General features: G+C 39.6%; 1 protein-coding gene across 1 annotated transcript in view; it reads left to right on the top strand.

Moving 5' to 3' along the window:
- The window catches only part of PAXIP1 (PAX interacting protein 1), a 33478-nt gene extending 25081 nt beyond the window's left edge, over positions 1 to 8397 (top strand). The window contains exons 18-21 of the mRNA XM_015832527.1: positions 340 to 474; positions 560 to 635; positions 6461 to 6521; positions 7489 to 8397. Coding sequence (XP_015688013.1) covers positions 340 to 474; positions 560 to 635; positions 6461 to 6521; positions 7489 to 7504 — 288 coding nt within the window. The 3' untranslated portion in view covers positions 7505 to 8397. The remainder of the gene's footprint in view (positions 1 to 339; positions 475 to 559; positions 636 to 6460; positions 6522 to 7488) is intronic.
- The last annotated feature ends 10629 nt before the right edge of the window (positions 8398 to 19026 follow it).

The following is a 19026-nucleotide window of genomic DNA, read 5'->3' on the forward strand; positions in this document are numbered from 1 at the left end:
TCTACATTCACATAGCGTGTTTTTATCCGCCAAGGGCCTCCACTTGAGCATATTGGTTCTACATTAAGGCAGTGCAACTCTCAACCTATTCAGTGTCCTCCAAGTAGTATAAGGGACGTCAGATCCTTCAGCAACATCCTGCTTTAATGTTATTCCTTGCTTGATTGTCTCCTTCGATTTTGTTCCTTGTGTACCCTCAAGAATGGTGCCATAGGACAAAAACCATATTTTTGACAAAGGCTTTTGTGCCTCGAAAAAAGTAGAAACATATAAATACCTTTAAATATACACATAGAAATGGGTAAAATATAAATGTGCTTTACACTTTTCTTGTTTTAGGGGAAATATTTCTATATTACTCCGGGAATTTGTCCTAGTCTGTATACTATGAAATCGATTGTGGAATCTGCAGGTGGGAAGTTATTATCTAAACAACCTTCTTTCAGAACAGTTATGGAACACAAACAAAATAAGGTGGGTGTTACCTCTGGTTTTTTTTATGGAATATTTTGCTGTAAACTATATTGATTAATTCGGTTCCTTTTTTTTTTTAATTTAGAGCTTGTCAGAGATTATCCTTATCTCTTGTGAAAATGATCTACACTTATGTCGAGAATACTTTACCAGGAAAATAGGTAGGTGCTTAATATCCTTGGGGGTGACACTTACATGTGTAAAGATGCAATTTGATATATAATACGTGGGTATTTTGGGATTTATTTACATATTGCATATTGCCTCATCATGCTCTCCCAGACTCCAGAGCTTCACCATAATGCTAAAATTATGCATAGGATTTTCTTACGATTGCTTCTGTTTTGCTGTTTGTTTATTAAGCTTGCAATACAGCAGTGTAACATGGCCCACCTACAGGGCCCAAGAATTGCCAGCACAGCTGCATTCTGCAACGGCAGAAGCTTCTGATACTCTTCAAAGGTAGCCCCATGTAGAGCACATTGTAATAGTCCGGCTGTGAGATGGCCAGGGCTTGAGAGTGACTGAATCCAGGAAAGGGTGCAACTGGCGCAAAACACAAAGTTGTGCAAAAGCCCTCCTAGACACTACCATCACTTGCCGATTGAGTAGGAGTTGCAAGTTCAGGAGAACCGCCAGATCGTGCGCTGGGTCTGTCTGTGGTAGAGCAAATCCCATCCAGAACTAAATATGTTAAATCCTGGAGCTGGAACCTCTAATGTATCCAAAGCCGCTTGGTCTTAGCAAGGTTGAGCTGATGTCTGCTGTCCTCCATCCACACCCACTCAGCCTCAAGGCACCACTTGGGTCACCTGGGATGGAGAGGTAAATTTGAACATCATCAGCATACTGTTAGTACCTCATCCCTTGGTGGTGAAAGATCTCAGCTAGGGGCTTCGTGTAGATGTTAAAAAGGAGTGGAGAGAGTACTGAGCCCTGTGGCGCGCCACAAAGGAGCAGCCGTGGACTGGATCTCTCATTCCTTCTCAACACCAATTGGGAATGGCCTTGGAGGAAGGAGCCAAACCAGTGAAAACTGTGCTGCCCAACCCCAAACCCCACAGCTGGCCCCAAAGGATACTGTGGTCAATGGTATTGAATGTTATTAAGAGGTCAAGGAGAGGAACAATGAATGTACTATACCCATCCTGCTCTTGCCAGAGATCATTCGTAAGTATGGCAATGCTGTTCCTGTCCCATAACCAGGCCTGAAATCTAACTGGAAGGGGTCCAGATAATTAATTTCATCCAGGACCCTCTGAAGCTGCCAAGTAACCACCTTTTTTACCACCTTCCCTAAAAGGGAGAGTGGGAAACTATATGAAAATTGTCCAGACAGGTAGGATCAATCAGTGATTTTTTTAAGGAGGGGGAAAACCAAGACCTCCTTAAACAGTCCTGCCCTCCTTTATCATTGCCTGAACTTACCTGGCTGTCATTGTCCCGGAGGCTTTCACCAATCAGGAGGGACAGGGATCTAATTGGCAGATGGTGGCACTGAGAGCTTTGAGGAACGTGTCCACTTCATCAGGTTCAACAGGATCAAATTGTTCCCAGACCTTTCCCCAGGCATCTCACATGGACCTGCAGTAGGTTCCAACTGGGAATGAATCTGAGCGACCAGTCCATCAGGTGTTCCACAAATTCTCTACGTAACTCTGAAGATGATCACCCGAGCCTTCATGTTCCAGGAAGAACCGGGTGATCCTGAACAGGACCACTGAGTGGCACTGTATGGACGTAATAAGGGCTGATAAATAATGGTGTTTTGCTGCTGTTACTGCCAAGAGGTAGCAGCTCTAAGGTGTGTCTGGTTGGCTTCATCCCTCTTTTTTTCTCCAGCAGGGCTCTAAGCATCTCTTAGTCCTTTTCAGAACCTGCATCTCCTGTGTAAACCACAGGGAATGTGCGGTCATGAGAAGCCACACAAGCACAAATCTGTCCAAAGCCTCAGCTGCCCTTTGGTTTCAGGGCATGACCAGAGCTTTGACAGGAACACACAAATTTTGTTTGCTATTAATGTAAGCTGTTAGAGTCACTTCTGAGTCAGGTAGCATCTAAATTTCATTAATAAAGGTATACTTAGTGGTTGGGATGTGGAGGGGAATATATTGCTTATCACACAGTTTTTAATTTTTTTACAGTTGCCCCAAGCCACATGCTACAGTGAGGGAGAAAATTATTTGATCCCCTGCTGATTTTGTATGTTTACCCACTGACAAAGAAATTATCAGTCTATAATTTTAATGGTAGGTTTATTTTAACAGTGAGAGACAGAATAGCAACAAAAAAATCCAGAAAAATGCATTTCAGAAAAGTTATAAATTGATTTGCATTTCAATGAGTGAAATAAGCATTTGACCCCTTTGCAAAACATGACTTAGTACTTGGTGGCAAAACCCTTATTGGCAATCACAGAGGTCAGAAATTTCTTGTCGTTGGCCATCAGGTTTGCACACATCTCAGGAGGGATTTTGTCCCATTCCTCTTTGCAGATCCTCTCCAAGTCATTAAGGTTTCGAGGTTGACGTTTGGCAGCTCGAACCTTCAGCTCCCTCCACAGATTTTCTATGGGATTAAGGTCTGGAGACTGGCTAAGCCTTTCCAGGACCTTAATGTGCTTCTTCTTGAGCCACTCCTTTGTTGCCTTGGCCATGTGTTTTGGGTCATTGCCATGCTGAAATACCCATCCATGATCCTTTTTCTTTTTTCTTTTTTTTTTTGACAATATTTTATTAAGTTTTATAAAGGTAAGGGAAAGACAGGATCGATATGGGTGGTATTCAGGATGGGGTTGGGACAGGGTGGGCCATGACCCATTTTCTATGCCCTGGCTGAGGGAAGGAGGTTCTCACCCAAGATTTGACGGTACATGGCCCCGTCTGTTGTCCCTTTGATGCGGTGAAGTTGTCCTGTCCCCTTAGCAGAAAAGCACCCCAAAAGCATAATGTTTCCACCTTCATGTTTGATGGTGGGGATGGTGTTCTTGGTGTCATAGGCAGCATTCCTCCTCCTCCAAACACAGCAAGTTGAATTGATGCCAAAGAGCTCGATTTTGGTCTCATCTGACCACAACACTTTCAACCAGTTCTTCTCTGAATCATTCAGATGTTCACTGGCAAACATTGACAGGCTTGTACATGTGTTTTCTTGAGCAGGAGGAACCTTGTGGGCGCTGCAGGATTTCAGTCCTTCACAGCGTAGTGTGTTACCAGTCGTTTTCTTGGTGATTATGGTCCCAGCTGTCTTGAGATCATTGACGAGATCCTCCCGTGTAGTTCTGGGCTGATTCCTCAATGTTCTTGTGATCATTGAAACCCCACAAGGTGAGATCTTGAATGAAACCCCAGACCGAGGGAGATTGACAGTTATGTTGTGTTTCTTCCATTTGCGAATAATCACACCAACTGTTTTCACCTTCTCACCAAGCTGCTTGGCGATAGTCATGTAGACCATTCCAGCCTTGTATAGGTCTACAATCTTGTCCCTGACATCCTTGGACAGCTCTTTGGTCTTGGCCGTAGTGGGGAGTTTGGAATCTGATTGATTGATTGCTTCTGTGGACAGGTGTCTTTTATACAGGTAACATGCTGAGCACTCCCTTTAAGAGAATCCTCCTAATCTCAGCTCGTTACTTGTATAAAAGACACCTGGGAGCCAGAAATCTTTCTGATTGATAGGGGATCAAATACTTATTTCACTCATTAAAATGCAAATCAATTTATAACTTTTTTGAAATGCTTTTTTCTGGATTTCATCTAAATATTGATGCAGTAATCAATATTAACAACCAAAACATCTTTACAAAATGGGTTAGACAGTAATTATGCCTTAAACTTTTTGTAATATTACCTATTTATTTGTGTTTTATTTCAAGCCTGAATGCGGTTTCATTTGAACATTACAAATGTGATCCAAAAGGACAATTCTGGGATAAATTGAATGTTCTAGAAAACAGTGGATGCTTGTGTAGCGCTACCTCCTCAGAGGCCGCCAATGCCCAGGCCCTCCCGGCCTCGTCCCCCCTTGTCCAGCCTTGCAGCAATGTTCTTTAGAGATCGATGAGATGTCTTACAACCGGAACTCACGCAGCATTAATGGGTGGCAGGCTCTTCTTGTTGAAGCAGGACTTTCAGGCACTTTCAGGGCAGCCTGCATAAACATTTACCATTAGGATGCTTTTAAAAATCTTGCTGAAAAAAATCCTCATAGGAAGAAAGAAAATAACAGTACATGCTGTTATGTATTTGCATTTCAATCTTACTTTGGCCAGATAATGTACAGGTAGTCTTAAACTTCCAACCATTCATTTAGTGACTGTTTTAAGTTACAATCGCACTGGAAAAAACTTACGGCCATTGTTAACACTTATGATACTTGCAGCATCCCCATGGTCATGTGATTAAAAATTTGGATACTTGGCAACTGACTCATATTTATGACGGCTGCAGTGTCCCTGGATCATGTGATCCCCTTTTGTGACCTGACAAGCAAAATCTATTGGGAAGCAAGATTCATCTACTGTATGTTACTAAGTATAGTTATTCACTTAACATCTGTTGCAGGAAAGGTTGTAAAATGGGGCAAAATTCACTAAACAACTATCTTGCTTAGTAATGGAAATTTTTGGCTTACTTGTCCTTGTAAGTCAAGGACTATATCCTATTTTTGTACATTCTGTAATGAAATGTATTTTTTCTATTTCATTTTGTCATTTTCTTATTCTCTCAAAATGTTGAGAATTACTTAACGAAATAACAGAATGTTCAAATATATTTTCTTGGCAATAATTAGAAATAACAAACATCTTTGAATATTAAAGATGCTTGTGATTATTAAATTTATATGCTGCCTGATTCCCAGCAACTCTAGACGGTTACTGAGTTTATCAGATATAGGAAGTACTATTTTGTTCCAAGTTGAATTTACACATAGTAGTGTGAAAGAGAGATGGATTAGTGTAACAGAATAGAAAATAAAAGTAGAAATGAGTTGCCAAAGATGCCGATATTGACAATTATGTGAAGGTTTAACAGCTGCCATTTGAAACCTACTGTTAGGAAAGACTAACACTATTGTTAGTCATTAAATGTAATTATTATCACTGTTAATGGATAGATTTTTTTTCATTTCATTCTCTTTACTGGTTTAAATTCTCCATTCAACATTATTAGCTATTTAAGAATGCAATCTGCATCTTTGTCAATAAAAACTAAAATATAATTTTTATTATATTTGCGGACTCCAAAAGAGCATTCTATATTTTCAGTAACATACCCTGCAAGTAACCTCTGGAAACGATGGTTTTTAGATATTTATCAGGATGACTTTTTATTAAGCAGCACCCAAACAGTACTATCCCTTCCTGTTTCTTTTCTCAAGCTTTTGTGCATCCCATCCCCTTTTGTTGTCGCTGGTAAAGATATCTTTCATTATGCCATCAAGTAAGATATTAAAATAGTCTGAATAGGACGTGAACTCTCAAGCCTCCTCCTTCGGTTATATATTCAAGATGGACAGTATTTAATATTTATTTGTTATGTATATGTAGGGGTGTGGGTCTATACATATGTTGTATATAGGATGTTTAGGTGTGTGTCATGTATGTGTTTCACTTTGAGAGCAGGCAACTAAATTTCATTTTTGATGTGTGCCGTTGTGCCCACAGTAAAAGAAATGACAATAAAGGTTATCTTATCTTATTTAAAAGGCATTTGATTTTTGTGCCTGATCATTTTATGACTGAAACCAAGAGAATTCTTGGGTGTGGTATATTTATCTCTTAGCTGGGGCACTGCTTGGATTACAGTTGCATTTGGCAGATGCCCAGTATATGACTTGCCACTGATTTATCTGATCAAACAGACCACCTGCATTTTAGCCATCTTTTATTGAGATCCAATTGCTAGGTTTCCCTAATGAAGAAGCTGGTTAAATTTTTGTACTAATATCCTTCATATTTGTATGTTCTTTTAATATTTTGCAGATGTTCACAGCGCAGAATTTGTTCTGACTGGAGTTCTTACTCAAACACTGGATTATGATTCATATCCTTTCATAAGCTACCTCCCTCCTTAAATATTATACTGATTTCTATAAGAACCCCAAGCTCGCTGAAATTGACTTTGTTTTCCGCGGCTGTCATATGGATATTGTGTAAAATAGATATACAGTATACAGACTGAAAATTATAATGCATTACAGGTATCCCTTGAGATATGACCATAATAGAGCTTGTCCATTAGAGTCTCATACCTCAATGGACATTAAGCAAAATCACTCCATCCCTGCTCTCTCTGATGCAGCTGTTAAATGAACGTGCAGGTTGTTAAATGGGGCACAGGATGCCTTGGGTGGAGGAGGTCCTTGGAGGCCTAGCACAGGCCCAGGAATCCCAAGGTCTACATAGTATTCATTCCCAGGTCCTTTCCCCCATAATAATAACCCTGTGAGTTGGGTTGGGCTAAGATGGGATTAGAACCCACCATCTCCTGGGGATTGGCCAAAAGTCACCCTGCCAGCTTTGATGGGTAAGGCAGGACTAGAACTCACAGTCTTCTGGTTTCTAGCCTGGTATCAACCACTAGACCAAACTGGTTTATGTTATTATGTAACATAATGGCATATGTAATGAAGCATGATAATATCAAAATAATGATATGGCATGGTGATGTCATGAGACAAATGCTGAAATGATGTACTTCTATCCATGACTTGCTGTTGGCACAAATAAGTTATTTGCCTCGTTTATTTTATCTAGCTTTATCTTTATCTTTAAAGAAGTTGATTAAAGAAGTGCTTGCACCCCCTGGGGATGAGAGATGATATTTCAGGGGGTACAAAAACTTGGGTTTTCAAAATTATAGTGTACATGCATAATTTATTGCCATTATTTCAAATTTTTGTAAGGGGTGCGAGAATATATCAGAAGCGTTCTAGGGGTGCAGGGTATTGTCTGTCTATCTATATCTATCATCTATTTTGACAGTGAATTTTTTCCTTAACTAAATCTACATATAAATTTACTTGACTGTAAGGAAAATGCCTTATTTTGCTTCAAATTTCTTGAAGCCTTCCTCTGAGCTTTTCCAGCCTGTGGATTATTTAATCAGGACTTTGTTGAATTCTTGTTCTCTTATTTTGCTGAAGAGCAAAGAACAGTTGAAGTAGGAAAGCAAAAGTTTACTGCATCTGTTTAGGATGTGTAACTTTTTAATATTAAACTAACTATGTTTTTATACTATACTGTAGACCAGAGAGATTACTTTTTATATTGCAAAATAGTTTCCTGATTTTTTTAAGTTTTAATAATCAGCAGTATTCAACCAAAATCAAAATGAAAATGTAAAGGAAAAAGGGCTTGTGGTGTGTTTAAATTAAGGAAGTAAATATTTTGTACTTTATTTTATTATGCTTATATTAATACTATCCCATGTTTTCAATAAACGTAGTTTTAAATAATGTTTCCTTAAAATTTAGTGGTCTTCGTTTTTTAAATGTTGTGCAATTATACCACTTTCTGGTAAAAGTAAACTACTGTGTTCTCTCAAATGATGTAAGATATTTCATTTATTTTACCAGATGTGTTTGAATATTAAAATCCAAGTATTTTAAGCAGAGCTTATTAATGTTATGTGTGTTCCTGCTGCAATTAGATTGAATTCACTCATATTCTGCAGTGATATATTTTATCTGTAATTTTTATGAAATAAATATGCAAAATGGAATTCATGGATGCAGTTATTTCATCCAAGTTGAATTGGTTTTAAAAATGTTATTGTTAATCTATTGTTAATTTAATCCATTTAATTTTAATTTGGATATTCATCATTTTAACAGTAATTCAGATGTAACTATTTCAGCAGCGTTGCATAAATTCCAGTTAGCTGGCAATTTTATATAGTTCTAAAGACTTTTATTGAATTGATAAAATGTAAAAATCATTTCTCTGTGTGTTTGGTTTTCTTTTTAAAATACATTTTTCATGTTTGCAACTACGATAACACATGAGTCTCTATTGGCTGTCTCCGAATTGACAACAGATTTTCCATAGTTCTAAGAAATTTTGAAACTTGGGTTTAAAAGTACTAAAAAAGTACTAGCAGTTTACATAGGCTGAAATAATTGGTATCTATTTTGTATATTTCTGAATGTGGCTCTTATAAAAGATCCATGTCTCCACATAGGAAACCTACTAAAACATCTGAAGGGTGACTGGTTGAACCTGATAGGAATGATTTAACAGTTTACCATTGTTTACTGAAAACTGCTGTGTAGTTTGAAGACAGTGCATTAGTTTCCATCAGTTAAGTTAGGTAACCATACATGTTTTCAAGGAACTGAAAATATCAAGTTACATCAATGTCTTTGGTCATGTGTGTTTTTTTAAAAAATAATTGTTGACCCATGGCAGCAAAATGAATGAGATTTTAAAGAGGTGGCGGGCTTTACAGCTCTTTAGGTTGCAATGAATGGGCATACCTTATTCACTCACCCCCCTCAAGACTGGCAGCTGATTTGCAAGCTAAAAGTAAAATTTACTTTAGGTTTTTTTCTTTTTTCTTTTAGTAAAACTCATTTTAAAATCATCACACTCATTATATTTTGTTTCTTTGAAAGGAAACAAAACTGCTATTCTCTGCCCACATGCCTCAAGGTTTCTGTGGTATCAGTTGTTGCTATTAGAGTTGGTTTGCTTTTCTGTTCTTTTCGTCATCATCACCTTTATTATTACTATGCCCAAATTGCAGGAGAGTATGTTGCATAGGCTGAGAACTCTCTCGGTGTAGATGGGTACCCTGGCCCAGTGTTTCCTACCTCTAGAAAGGCAGGCAATGGGAGTAGCACCTAACTCTAACCAGAGACAGAGCCTTCTCCCAGGCAGAAGAGAGACAGCCTGCAGGGCCAAGTCTCCTCAATCACTAGCCAATATTGTGTCCTTCCTCTGGTTTACACCACAAAAATGTTTTAATTTTTTGCTCATGCTGAAAAATCAGCAGCTGCCCCCAAAAAAGAACCAGTTAGCCAAGGTATACTTTTCCATCAGGAACTTCCCAGCAACCTTAGTCAAGTTCTGAAGCAAAGAAGGACATTGCCTTATCAGGAAGTTTTACGTAGGAAGGGGAAGACTGAAGGGGAAGACTGGAGAAAGAAAGAGAGGAGCAGGGTATGCCTTTGCTGATTGCTTCCCATGGGCTAAAAGTGGAATGTGGAATTGCTGTCACACACATTTAGAACCACTTAAGAATCTTGGGCAAACATGTTGACATGATTGATGTCATGTACCTTATACACAATTGGATAAGAATGGGGAGGGGGCCTTGTTATTGCCTACCCAGGATTTTCTGAGCTCAAGTAAGATTTTGGAGATGGCCAGAAATGCAGGGAAGCTAAACGCCCTGGATCGGGGTCCTTTTGTGTGTCTATCTGAGCAATGACGTCCAGGAGGAATGGCGACTACTCTCCCACCAATCTATCTTGGAGCTGGTCCATTGGAAAGTGCTTTGTGTACTCTTTGACTGTTACAGGGCAACAATGAATAGATTGGAGTGGGAGAAGGGGAGATTTATTAATCTTTTTGGATTGCCCAATAAATTAAGTTCTGCATGTGATGAAAAAAAAAGCATGGAAATGGGGTAGACTGAGGAAAAGAAGGATATCTCTTAAACTGTCTTCTCATTAAAAGTAAAAATCTTGGGAAGCTGTCTTTACAGTATATGAAAACCATTATCTACCCGGGGGTAGGCAACCTTGGCTCTTTTATGACTCATGGACTTCAACTCCCAGAATTCCTGAGCCAGCCATGCTGAGGGGAAAGGGAGAGTTTCCAAGTTGAGCCATGCTGGCTCAGGAATTCTGGGAGTTGAAGTCCACCAGTCATAAAAGAGCCAAGGTGGCCTACCCCTGGGCTAGCCCAATATTTTTGACAGTCATCAGAAGTGACTACATGGTTTGAGTCAGGCTTAGAATGCGAGTCTCCTGGATGAAGAATCTGCCCTTTTTTCATTCCTGTTCTTGTCATTTAATAAAGATTACAGATAGTCCTCGACTTAGAGACATTTGTTGTACACAAATGTTGATACCTCTTTTAGAGACCAAAGTTAAATGGTATTGGAAAAAGCAACTTAATGACCATTTTTTACACAACTTGCAGAATGCCCATAGTCACAATCAAAATTTGGATCATCTTTTGTGACCTGACAAGCAAAGTCAACAGGGAAGTCTGTTTCATTTAACAACTGTGTTATTAATGTAACAACTGCAGGGATCCATTTAAAGACGGGGCGAGGAAGGTTGTAAAATGTGGCAAAACTTACTTAACAATTGTCTTGCTGGCATGGGACTATTTACTTAAAATCTATATTGATTAAATATCTATCTGCAAGAACGTAAGGGTTCTCCATTCATAATCCTGCCTGGTTACTTAGATCAGGGCTTTTCAACCAGTGGTACGGGTACCACCTGTGGTACATTGGCACCTGGCAGGTGGTACGCGACCATCAAAGAAAAGTAGTGGGGGAGGGGAATGAGCTGAACCCGTGGCAGCACCGGACAAGCCTGAGCGAGAGATGGCTGGAGTGCAGGGCTATCAGGGCTCAGCGGAAGCACCAGGATCAGCGCTTCTTCGGGACTGTCAAGGCTCAGTGGAAGCACCAGGATCGGTGCCAGGCTCCAGCTGGAGCTCGGCGCTGATCCTGGCGCTTCTGCTGAGCCCAGAAGAAGCGCCGATCAGCTGGAATGTTGCAGCATCTCCAGGGTCTTGTGATTTACATTCAGATGCTTGGCAACTGATTCATATTTATGACGGTCACAGTGTCCCAGGGTCATGTGAAGTGACCAAAACCTGCTGCAACCACCCAGCAGACGAGGGGAATAAAAACCAAACACCCCCCCACAACACCCCCGCTGCCAATCCTCAACAGAAATGCTCACAACAATGAAAACCTCAGACAGGAGGAAGAGCCCCGCCAGACGCTGTCTTTCTCGGCTGTGGCTTGGGGGGCACTTTTTTCAGTGCCATTGTAACTTCGAACAGTCACTAAGGGAACTGTTGTAAGTCAAGGACTTCATCACTTTTTTCCTTTTTTTTTTTGTCATCAAAAGGCGACTGGTGGTATTCGGATATTGTCATATCCTAAAAGTGGTACAATGGGTGAAAAGGTTGAAAAGCCCTGACTTAGATCAATCTGAAACCCTTTTGAAGGTCCCACCGGCTTCCAGGAACTAGACTCTGTAGTGGGGTCATTTCCTCATCTGCCTCCCCAACTGTGAAAGAGTCTTAATTTTAAGTATACTGATTTTAAATTGGACTTTATTTTAATAGTCTTTTTTATTATTTTTTTGTATTAAAAGTGGCATTGCTTGAATGTCAGTAGACAAGTGGATAAAAATCCAGAAATAACAAATGATACCAGAGGAATGACTTTCAGGCTTTTTGACCTGTCAGTATAATGGTTTACCCACAGTGACTTCTTAAAATGTTGGCTCCCAAATGCTGCTGTTAGTTTTGACAGAAGCGCAACTGTTAGACTATCTTGAAGCAGGAGAAGATATTGAAATGGATATATTGCTTTTAGGATCAGAGGCCACTGCGTTATGGTGTGGATTTGCAGGATTACCACTTCAGCTTGTAAAAAATCCAGTTGCTGAAGGTTGTTAATAGAAATAAATGTATACCTTTTGCTCTTGGGCACTTTACTGGCCCTGTTGGATTGCTAGTCACGAAACAGCATGCTTAATGCTTAGGTTTAAATGAAACTGGCAGCAGGCAGTTTATTTTTCATAATTCTGAAGAACACCAGCCTAAATTGTTCCTGCCCACGCAGATACTATGCATGACGGCGGCACCATATGCTACGTTCATTTACTGCAACAGCCGGTTTGCTACAGGCTTCTGAAGTAAGATGTGTGATGACTTTTTTAAAGGGAACATATTTAATCTGACAATTAAGGTTACGATGGATCGTAAGACATTTTCTAATCACTGTCAGTTTTCTGTGTGTTTATAAATACATAATGGACTATTTCAGCATTGCATTTTAAAAAATGGCAATACAGGTAATGGTCCTTGGCTTACGACCTGAATTTTGTTACAACCAATTTTACGACCATTTTTGCCACATGTTTAAGCGAATCATGTGGTCTTTAAGCGAATTTGGTTTCCCTTATTGATTTTGCTCGTTGGAAGCCGGCTGGGAAGGTCACAAATGGCAATCACATGACCCTGGGATGCCACAACCATCATAAATACATGCCAGTTGCTAAGTGTCCAAATTTTGATCACGTGATGTGGGAATGCTACAAAGGTTGTGAGTGTGAGGGCTGGTTGTAAGTCACTTTTTTCAGTGCCTTTGCAATTTTGAATGATCATTAAATTAATGGTGGTAAGTCAAGGATTACCTTATTGCAATTTTTTCGCAATTGCAATGAACATGTACATTGTCATAACATTCAGTTTTGCCTGCTTTAGAAGTAGAAGACTAGAAAATAACAGCTGCAAATCCTAATTCTATTCTGATTATTGTGTCAATCCGTGTCATATGGATATCAAGTTGTCCCATTTCAGAAAGACAGAAGGAGCAAAAATGTTCTACTGACAATGAATCTTGTATTACGTAGAAATGCTGAAACCTGCAAACTTTTCCCTGTGCTCGATATGCAGATGGTCAAAATGACAAGGAACTGAATACTAAACAAAATGTCTCCCACCACTGTTTTTGCTAACGTCCGTGTAGCTTAAAGAATATAATATCAATGACAGCCTAGTCCAAGGGTAGGCAACCTTGGCTCTTTTATGACTCGTAGACTTCAACTCCCAGAATTCCTGAGCCAGGCATGCTGAGGGGAACGGGATAGTTTCCAAACTGAGCCATGATGGCTCAGGAATTCTGGGAGTTGAAGTCCATGAGTCATAAAAGAGCCAAGGCTGCCTACCCCTGGCCTAGTCTGAGAAAAATGATTGGGTGATTCAAATAATCACAAAGACCTGACAGTTAAAGTAAATCCTGTAAGGCTGGGCTGTGTTTAGACAGCAGGATCTGCCATCAGTTGCACCAAATCAGATTAGATTATGGTTTCTCAACCTTGGCCACTTGAAGGCCACTAGAGATTCTGGTGCAGCAATGCTAGCTGTGGAATTCTGGGAGTTGAAGTCCACACAACTTGAAGTAGCCAAACAGTGGATTAATCTATTTTCTTGCTACTGACTGACACTTCATTATTGTCTCACTATATCTAAGGAATGGTTTGAGTTGAGTTAATCCTTAGTTTTCAGGAATTCATTAATTCAGGTAAAGACAAGTCTTAAAGAATTTGTTTCAGACTTGTGAGAAGACTTGAAAAAAAAATGGGCTGTTTTCAATTAATAGTTGAGAACTACTCTGCTCATATGAGGAACAAAGCACTTCATTCTGGAATAATGTCCAGTGGTAGTAAAAATGTTCAGAATATATATATACAGTGAACAGATGGGAGAGCTACAGGAAGCTAAATTCCTATCAGGAAAAGCTGTGGAGAACGTCACAAATAATTTCCTTTCTTTTTCTTTCTGAAAAAAAAAATCTCTGCTGATGTGCTACGAAAACATCTATAATAATGTAAATTAAGAAAATGAGTGTGCAAAGAATATCATAATAGAAAAATAAAAATGTGGAATATTCATGAAAAAAAATCAACTTAAACATTTTTTAGTCATTTGAATAGGTTGAAGTTAAAGACACCCAATTTGGCCTTTGCTGCCATCTTGTGCCTAAAATTATTTTTTTTTTCAAAAAATTGAATTTACTGATTCATTGGGTATTGACACTGGTATTTTATTCTGAAATATAATGTTCTATTGCTTAACATGTAATATCCATTTTTATTACACCAACCCCCTTTTCTATATAAATAATCTGTATTAAATAATTGAATTTTGGAATTGTGATACTGTCCTTTTCACTTTGATTTTAGTTGGCAAAATCTTAATGTGTCAGTATTTAAATATAAATTATTGTTACTGCATGCCAAATATGAAAAGTGACTGTTAGTCATTGACTTAGTTCAGCATTAGTTCAGTTAGCTGTCAGCATTAAGGAGAGCTTGGTTGCTCTCGGAAGACTAAAAGTCAAGACTATTATCCGCTTGGAGTAAAACCTTATGTTCAACTTCATATTTAGAGATTTGCTTTTCACAGATTTCATTATGCAAAGTCCTAGCTCTGTGAAGTTCTTGGAAAGGTAGAAAGGAAGAGCAGAAGAGGATGACCAGCAGCAAGGTGGATAGATCCAGTTACAATGATGATGGGCATACCATTGGAAGAACTGAAGAACCAAGTTGGGAATACACCCTCTTGGAGAAGATATAAGTCATCACTTAATCTCTCCACAAAAATGGGATTTTTTTAAAAATCCCCCAGGCAGAGCAAATTGCCTGCCTTTGAATGCTGAGATGTTGGATCTTCTTCAAGCTCAAACTGCTTTGCCAAATTCTTATCAAAACATTGAAAGTGAGACAAAAGAAGAGACTAGACAATCACTTGTCTGAAATGCTTATAGGTTTTCCTGCTTCAGCAGGGGGCTGGACTAGAAGACCTCCAAGGTCCCTTCTAGCTCTATTCTATTCTACAACTCCTCCTGGTGATTTCTTTTTGCCTTCATTTGAAAGTAGAGATTTTCCCTCCCATTGTCAAGAATATATCTATATCGGTTAGTTTGAGGACAAGGCAGGGCAGGGCAAGGCAAGGCAGAAAGAGATGCAACTTTTCTGCCTACCAGATTCTCCTTCGTAACTTCTCTAAGTTGGATTTTCCTGGCTTTGGGGTGATACAGCCTAAGAGGGTGGCATAGTCCTAGGGAAAGGGTTTTAGTGACCAAGTGTCCTCTCCTTAAACCTGCCTCCAGTGACAATATAGCATCAGATTTAAAGAATTTGGCAAAATTACTGCTGTGATGGTTGTGTGGGAAGTCACACATCCCCCCGAGAGGGAAATATTAAAAGGGCAGAAAAATATATTTCCTCAAAGGATCTTAAAGAGGCAGAAAAGCATGCCCAGTTTTTTCTTAATAGCCCCAAGTCTCCCTCCACCAAGCAGAAACCAGCTCTGTAGAAATGCAGATGTAAATAATCCAGCAAGGTTGGAGGCCCCCAGCTAGAAGCTTAGGAAGACAAAGACACCTAAAATCTACATAGCCCACCCAAACTCTAAGACAGGACAATAGGATTAACCCACAGATGCCAAAGGGCACACTCAGACTCAGGTCAAAATACATGACACAGGAAATACAAAGCCTAAACAGGAACAGGAATCAACTCCAAACAAAAGCCCCAGAGGGTATAAAAACCCACTCCCTACATGTGCTCTCTCTCTTTTTTTCTTCCAGAGCCATCTTTCTGTCTGGCTCTCTTCTTCAATAAACTGCAACCTTCTTTCTAAAGCAGTCACCATGTTGTTTATTCCTTGCTTGGACTGAACCATAATGAAGACTTTTCCTTCAACAGTTGTTTTTGCTGTTTCTAATTTTAAAACTTGTAATTTGAACCTTCCAGATATTGGTTGACATATGAAATTCTGTTCATTGGGGTGTCTCCTCTCAAGATGTCTTGAAAAAAATCATTTTATGTAGGCACAAGTTGCTTATTTTTAAATAATGTCCTTTAAAAAAATATTTTGTACTGTGCTGGGTTTCTGCTGTCTGCAGAATCGAGATGCCAGGGAATCCACCTATCAACTCTTCAATCTTCTCCCTGTACCCGCATTTGTGACTGACCTTTACTTAAGTCATCTTTTTGAAATATGTGTCAGTTTTTCTAAAGACAGTCTGTTGGGGAAAAATATATTTATGATACGCTCTTTATCAATTGCCACTCAATTGGGACAGTGTTTTTCAAATTTGTGTGGATTTTAAGTCCCAGAATTGCTCAGCTGGCATTCAATTTTGGGGGTTGAAGTCTACATATTTTCAGGTGGCCAAATTGGAAAAAACAATGGGAGAGATTCCCTTTTTAAACTAACAATCTTGGAACCATCTTGGCACTATGTACAATTTTTGCAGGATCTTCTTGTTTTAATTTTGTAGTTAATGGCTCTTTTCCTAGTTCAAAGGCTTGTTTCAACATGGATCCAGTGGCATTAATTAATATGCTGTGCACCGCCCTGAGTCCTGCGGGAGAAGGGCGGTATATAAATTAAATTATTATTATTATTATTATTATTATTATTATTATTATTATTATTATTATTATTAATCACTGAACTCCAATTCGTGGTGTACTACCAGGCTGTTTGTAGTTGTGGTTGTTGAGATGTCAATAGTATGCAGGGCCCAACCTTTGCAATATTTCAGCTTTTGTATTTCATCTGTCATGATGTTTTGGCATCCTGCCTTCCAAATTCCACACGATGGCAAAACAGGAACTCCAGAACCTCACGAGATATTGTGATCTCACGATTTATTGGCATTTGCGCACACAGGAAAACATACAGATAATGTGTAAAAATATTGGCATAGTCTGTAGAAGAATGAGTTCATGTGTATCCACTAAAAGAACATTGAAAGATGGGTGGATTTCAACTCCCAAAAATCCTCAACCAGCATAGTGGCTAGGGAATTCTGGGGGTTGAAGTTCTCCCTTTTAGAGTTGTTGAGGTTGCAAAAAATATAATAATAGTAATAATAATAATAATAATAATAATAATAATAATAATAATGATGATGATGATGATGATGATGATGATGTTGGAAGGGACCTTGGAGGTCATCTAGTCCAACCCCCTGCTCAGGCAGGAAACCCTATACCATTTCGGACAAATGGCTGTCCAGTCTCTTCTTAAAAACTTCCAGTGTTGGAGCATTCACCGCTTCTGGAGGCAGGTTGTTCCACTGGTTAATTGTTCTAACTGTCAGGNCTCTGTACTCTTTCTAGAGTCTCAACATCTTTTTTACATCGTGGTGACCAAAACTGGATGCAGTATTCCAAGTGTGGCCTTACCAAGGCATTGTAAAGTGGTATTAATACTTCACATGATCTTGATTCTATCCCTCTGTTAATGCAGCCTAGCACTGTGTTGGCCTTTTTGGCAGCTGCAGCACACGGCTGGCTCATATTTAAGTGATTGTCCACTAGGACTCCGAGATCCCTCTCACAGTTACTACTATTGAGCAAGGAACCCCCTATACTATACCTGTACATTTGGTTTTTCTTGCCTAAATGTAGAACCTTACTTTTTTCACTATTGAATTTCATTTTGTTAGATAGCGCCCAGTTTACTTCAATAAAGGACAGTTCTAGTTTTCCTTGTCAAAGAACTGACAATTATGGCAATTTAAACTGAGGTTTTCCTCTGTATTTTTCTGGCTTGTCAGCCTCCCAAGGTCATATATTTAAGAGGGGGGGGGGCTGGCCACACAAATGTACCTAAATACAAAAGGAACCTTTGTTTAGAAAAGAAATGTGTAGTGAGTGGTTTTGAACAGTAGGAGGAGCCATGTCTATGTTCAGGTTATATTGCCCCCCCCCCAAAAAAAAGGAAAAAGGATTCCTATTTGCTTTACATTCTTAGATGCTTGGCTGGAATGAAGAAAAGAAAAAGCTGTCTCACCACGAAAGGCCTTATTATTTCAACCCTTAAGTCACTCCTGATGGCTGTAGCCAGAAAACTAATCTATCATCATAAGCACATTGATGTATTGCTCTCTCTGGGGACTTCATAGAGCATCCAATGCAGAAACATCCAAAAAGTCAGTGGCAGGGACAACAGAGGATAGGGCAGAGAGGGTATGGGGGAATGACCTTAAGAGACAGGAGGAAGAGCCACAGACAAAGGGGCAGAAATAGGTATGAAGGGCTAGAAAAGACAGCCCTTCTGTGTAAACATCTCAAAAGGATCCTTTCTCGTTCCCCAGGCTGTAAAGGCGAGATGGAAGAAGTGTATTTTCAGATTTGCAAGATTTTGTAAATGTTACCTTAGAATAAAACTACAGCTAATACTTCTGGGTGTGCTTCTTGTTTGGAGTACCTGGCAAGGCTGACAACAAGCCTGGAGCATTTGCAAGCAAAGGGGTCAAAACAGGCAAAATGGCAGCTGTGCAATCCTAATTAAAGCCCTTCCCCTCTTACACACAGGGCGTGTGGGCTTCCTTTGCTGTGCCGTAAGGGCCGTCTGGCTTGATTTGACCTCCCCTTCAGATGCCACTGCTGGAGATACTTGGCAGTATGAGGCAATGATTGAAATATGGTTAGTCCTGAACCTCTGTCACAGATGTTCGTAACCTGAGGCATACGCCCGACTGATCCAATTTTACAAGCTTGTTCTGCAGTGGTTGTTAACTGAATGCTGTGGTTGTAAAACAATTGCTTTGGTCATAAAGTGAATCTATGCATTCCTATGGGTACTTTTGCTTGAAACAGGCTGGAAATGCTGGAAAGTGGCAAAAAAAGGTTACCAAACGAGATCACATGACCACAGACTGCTGCAACCGGCCATAAAAGTGAGATGGTTGCCAAGTGCTCAAAATGCGATCATGTGACCAGTATGGGGTGTGTATGTGTGCTGTTGGAACCAGATCTGATGAG

This window comes from Protobothrops mucrosquamatus, unplaced genomic scaffold, assembly GCF_001527695.2.
Source record: "Protobothrops mucrosquamatus isolate PMUCROS unplaced genomic scaffold, P.Mucros_1.0 scaffold5, whole genome shotgun sequence".
Lineage (NCBI taxonomy): Eukaryota > Metazoa > Chordata > Lepidosauria > Squamata > Viperidae > Protobothrops > Protobothrops mucrosquamatus.